Below are 3,402 nucleotides of genomic sequence, written 5' to 3' on the forward strand. Positions count from 1 at the left end.
AAGAAGATTGTATAGCTTAAAATCCTGATGAACAAAAAAATGAAAATAGTAAACCTTATAACTGAAATGAAAATCATAACACGATGTAATGTTCTTTATGGCCAAAAAGGTAATGGATCATGTAAACTACGTTTGAAATCTGAATTAGGAGTTATGCTCCATGACGTTTGGGGATGTTTTTAATTTAAGGCCCTTCTCAGCATCTTTTATTTGGATTTAGTTGATCTAAAGGTTCAAGAAATTAAACCCATCTGCAACAAATTTACATTGTCTAATTGTGTGTTAGCTTGTTTAATATGTTACCTCGTGCTGAAATGAGAAGAGAAGGGTGTCACCACGTCAACTATCCTCCAAGGTAAAAATGGTAGCCGTACGTTTCTTTCGGACTGTCAACATGCATTTATTTTCATTCACTGAGGAATAAAAAGAAGCTGATAAAGTAGAATTAGGTCTTAGGAGGACAGTGCGCTGCACACAGACAGGCCATGGACCTCTCTAGCTCTAAACTGAAAACGCCACAGCCACAAAGCTCCGCCCGCAATGAAGCAAGCACGCCCACAAAGTGTGCACATGCAGTTCTCCATGACTTTGCAGCGATAATGACTGCACCCTAGATGCCTAGTTTAAAATACAGCTACGCCCTATGACTTGGTTACTGCAAACAACTAGACCAGATTATCCATGCTCTATGTTCTTTAATGTCTGTAATTACTCGCGGAGGGAGAGTCAGATGGGAGGGGTTTCTAAATCCAACTACTTTTAATCAAAATGAAGATCAGAAGATGTGTGATGTCCTCGATCGTGGGCATGCTCTTTCTCAATGTAGTCTGTTTTTCATTTACCTTTTAGCTTGAGTGCAAAACATCCAACGATGTTTTTCCTTTGGGGATGACTAGTGAAGCCTTTTTCACGAACAAAAGCATCAAAACAGGACAGTCATTGATGTCTTCATTGCGGATATTTGTTTGAGGGATGGGTCCAACCGCACTTCTGCAATACTCTTCAAGGTGTATCTTGCTTTTCGCTAGTAATCTTTGCTTTGGGAATCAATCATCCCATCATCGTTCTCTGGTGTACAGTGACACATCAGAGAGCAAAACTCCATTTCAGGCCATGACAGTGTTTTGAAGCTTAAAGAAAACGTAATGCTGAGTAAGTTAACCAGATTCAGTTGGATCTGGAAACATTACTTTGTCTTCAAGATCTACACTATGACTAAGTTGATGACAATATATATTCCTTCTTTAACTTGGAGCCCCAGGCTGCAGTGCCCTGACCTATCTAGCTAAACCCCAGCAAGAAATTACTACTGAAGGAATCAAACAACCTCATAAAAAAAAAATCCACTAGAGAAACAAATACTAGTTGATCGATATCAGTTATATCTGAATGCTAGCTAGTGAGATAGTAAAAATGAAAGTAGAGAAATTAAGGTCGTCTAGACACAAATCAGTAGAGCAGCATATAGTATATCTATATGTATGATATATGCAGTTCAGGGCCTACTTGAAAGGATTGTTGTACTCCCTATTTGCTTCGGGGATTGGATTCCACTCCCACAGCCTGTCCGAGAAGGCCGTAGGAAGCGAGCTGGGTAGCATGTTGAGAGAAAGCTGCTGTGATTGTGAAGGCAAAGTAGAAAGCTCGGATTGTTGTTGCTGTTGATGATGATGATCACTATAGTAATGCTGCTGCTGATTCATTGTAGCGTGTTGGTAGCTTACTAGCCTGTGGAGATCATCCACAACATTTGGCGAAACAGAAGAGCCAACTGTAAAGACAGTTGTGCAATTGGGGACTAAAGAGCTGCAGCCTTGCTTAGACTGATTTAAGAACATTCCTTCCTCTTCTATTCCTGATGGTAACCCAAGTGTTGTGCTTATAGGAGCCATCGGACGGTATACATTCTGCTTGGAAAGTCCGAGAGCTGTTGTAACATCGGAAGTACTACTACTGCTTCCATCAGTTTCACTGATCTTTTCAATCTCCATTTGTTGTGATTGTCCTCCAAAACCGTGAAACCTTCCCATGGCTTGTTGAGCAGCATCGTGGGGATATTTCTTGCCCGACTGCTGCCCTCTCAATGAGGCGGATGGCCTGGTTGGAAGACAGCGAGGGAGTGAGGGGTGATCTTCCACTCCAGCTCTCTTATAGACGCGGCAAAGCGATATTTCAGCCTGGAAAAAAGGAAACACGGAAAGAAAATGAAATCAAGGAGCTGGTGAAGGACGAAGCAAATTTCATGGAAGATAAGGGACCTAAATTAAAAACTTTCAAGACATTGAGCACCGTTGCAGTTATTAGAAGTAGCAGTAGTATTCAATACATGTAAGGGGCGTATGGGTCATTGAATTTGAAGGTCATGCATGTTGCTATCAGTTTTGAGAGAGAAAAAAGAGAGAGCGAGATTTAATACTGAAATCAATTAAATAACAACAAGACTGGAAACCCCACTGTCAGTAATGTTCTTTGTGATACTGTTATCTTTATCTGTTTGTCTTGCTCCATATACGGAGCAAAATCTTGCAATTATATATTGATTTCCCGGATGGAATCATGTTGTACGTGCTTTGGATCCTGGTTACCAAAACTGAAACTTTGGAACTGACAATTAAACTTGAAAGCCTTTTTTCAGGAGAATAAGAAGATTATACTAGTTTGAATTATCTAAAAAGAGAAATTAGGGTTTAGTGAAAGGAGAGAAGCGTATGATTCAAAATTTTCGAACCCAGTGGATCTTATGACCCGCTGGATGTGTAATATCAAATACTGTTTGAGGAACTTGAGGATGAAGGGACCCAAAAGGCTTTTCTGTAATTCTTCTATATCAAATATTGATGATTCTTTGTGGATCGGAAGAGCTGTAGAAAAATGGGTACCTTCTGGTAACGTTCAGTTTCGTGCTGAGGTAAACGATACTCGTTCATAATCCAACTGGTTCGGATGCCTTTGGGAGCTTTTCCGGAGTAGAAGACTAGGGTTTTCTTGAGGCCAATTGATCGAGAGTTCTCTGCTCGAATCATGCGGTCAGCTCCTGTTGCCTTCCAGTAGCCAGAAGTAGTAACACGGTTTGGTCGATCCCCGTTTCTGTACTTTCGATCTCTCGGCACGTAGAAGAACCATTCCTTCTCCCCAATTGCTGCCAAGGCTGAGGGCAGAAAATTGTATAGACAAAAGAAAAAGAAGTTGAATCACTATGATTGTTGAAAGAACACGTATAGGTATACTGAATACATATATAAATGATTATAATAATTAAAGAGGAAATATATTTGAAACCATGAGATAGAAATCGCACATGATAAAGAGTAGGCATTCCAACGATGATGAAAATAACCAAAAAAACAAATTTTAAAAAACTAAAGGAAAGAGAATGATTGATTAAGGAAAGAGACAAAGAGT

The 3,402-nt window shown here is 39.9% G+C and overlaps 1 protein-coding gene across 1 annotated transcript; it reads right to left on the reverse strand.

The window, feature by feature from the left end:
- Nucleotides 1–392: 392 nt before the first annotated feature.
- Nucleotides 393–3,380, reverse strand: LOC110426389 (NAC domain-containing protein 35). Its single transcript, XM_089785263.1, has 3 exons — nt 3,299–3,380; nt 2,880–3,148; nt 393–2,177 (listed from the first exon to the last, which is right to left on the reverse strand). The coding sequence occupies exons 2-3, from the start codon at nt 3,021–3,023 to the stop codon at nt 1,503–1,505; spliced, it is 819 nt and encodes a 272-aa protein (XP_089641389.1). The 5' UTR covers nt 3,024–3,148; nt 3,299–3,380; the 3' UTR covers nt 393–1,502.
- Between the last annotated feature and the right edge of the window lie 22 nt (nt 3,381–3,402).

Source organism: Theobroma umbraticum, unplaced genomic scaffold, assembly GCF_002168275.2.
Source record: "Theobroma umbraticum cultivar Fairchild unplaced genomic scaffold, ASM216827v3 scaffold_55.0, whole genome shotgun sequence".
Classification (NCBI taxonomy): Eukaryota; Viridiplantae; Streptophyta; class Magnoliopsida; order Malvales; family Malvaceae; genus Theobroma; species Theobroma umbraticum.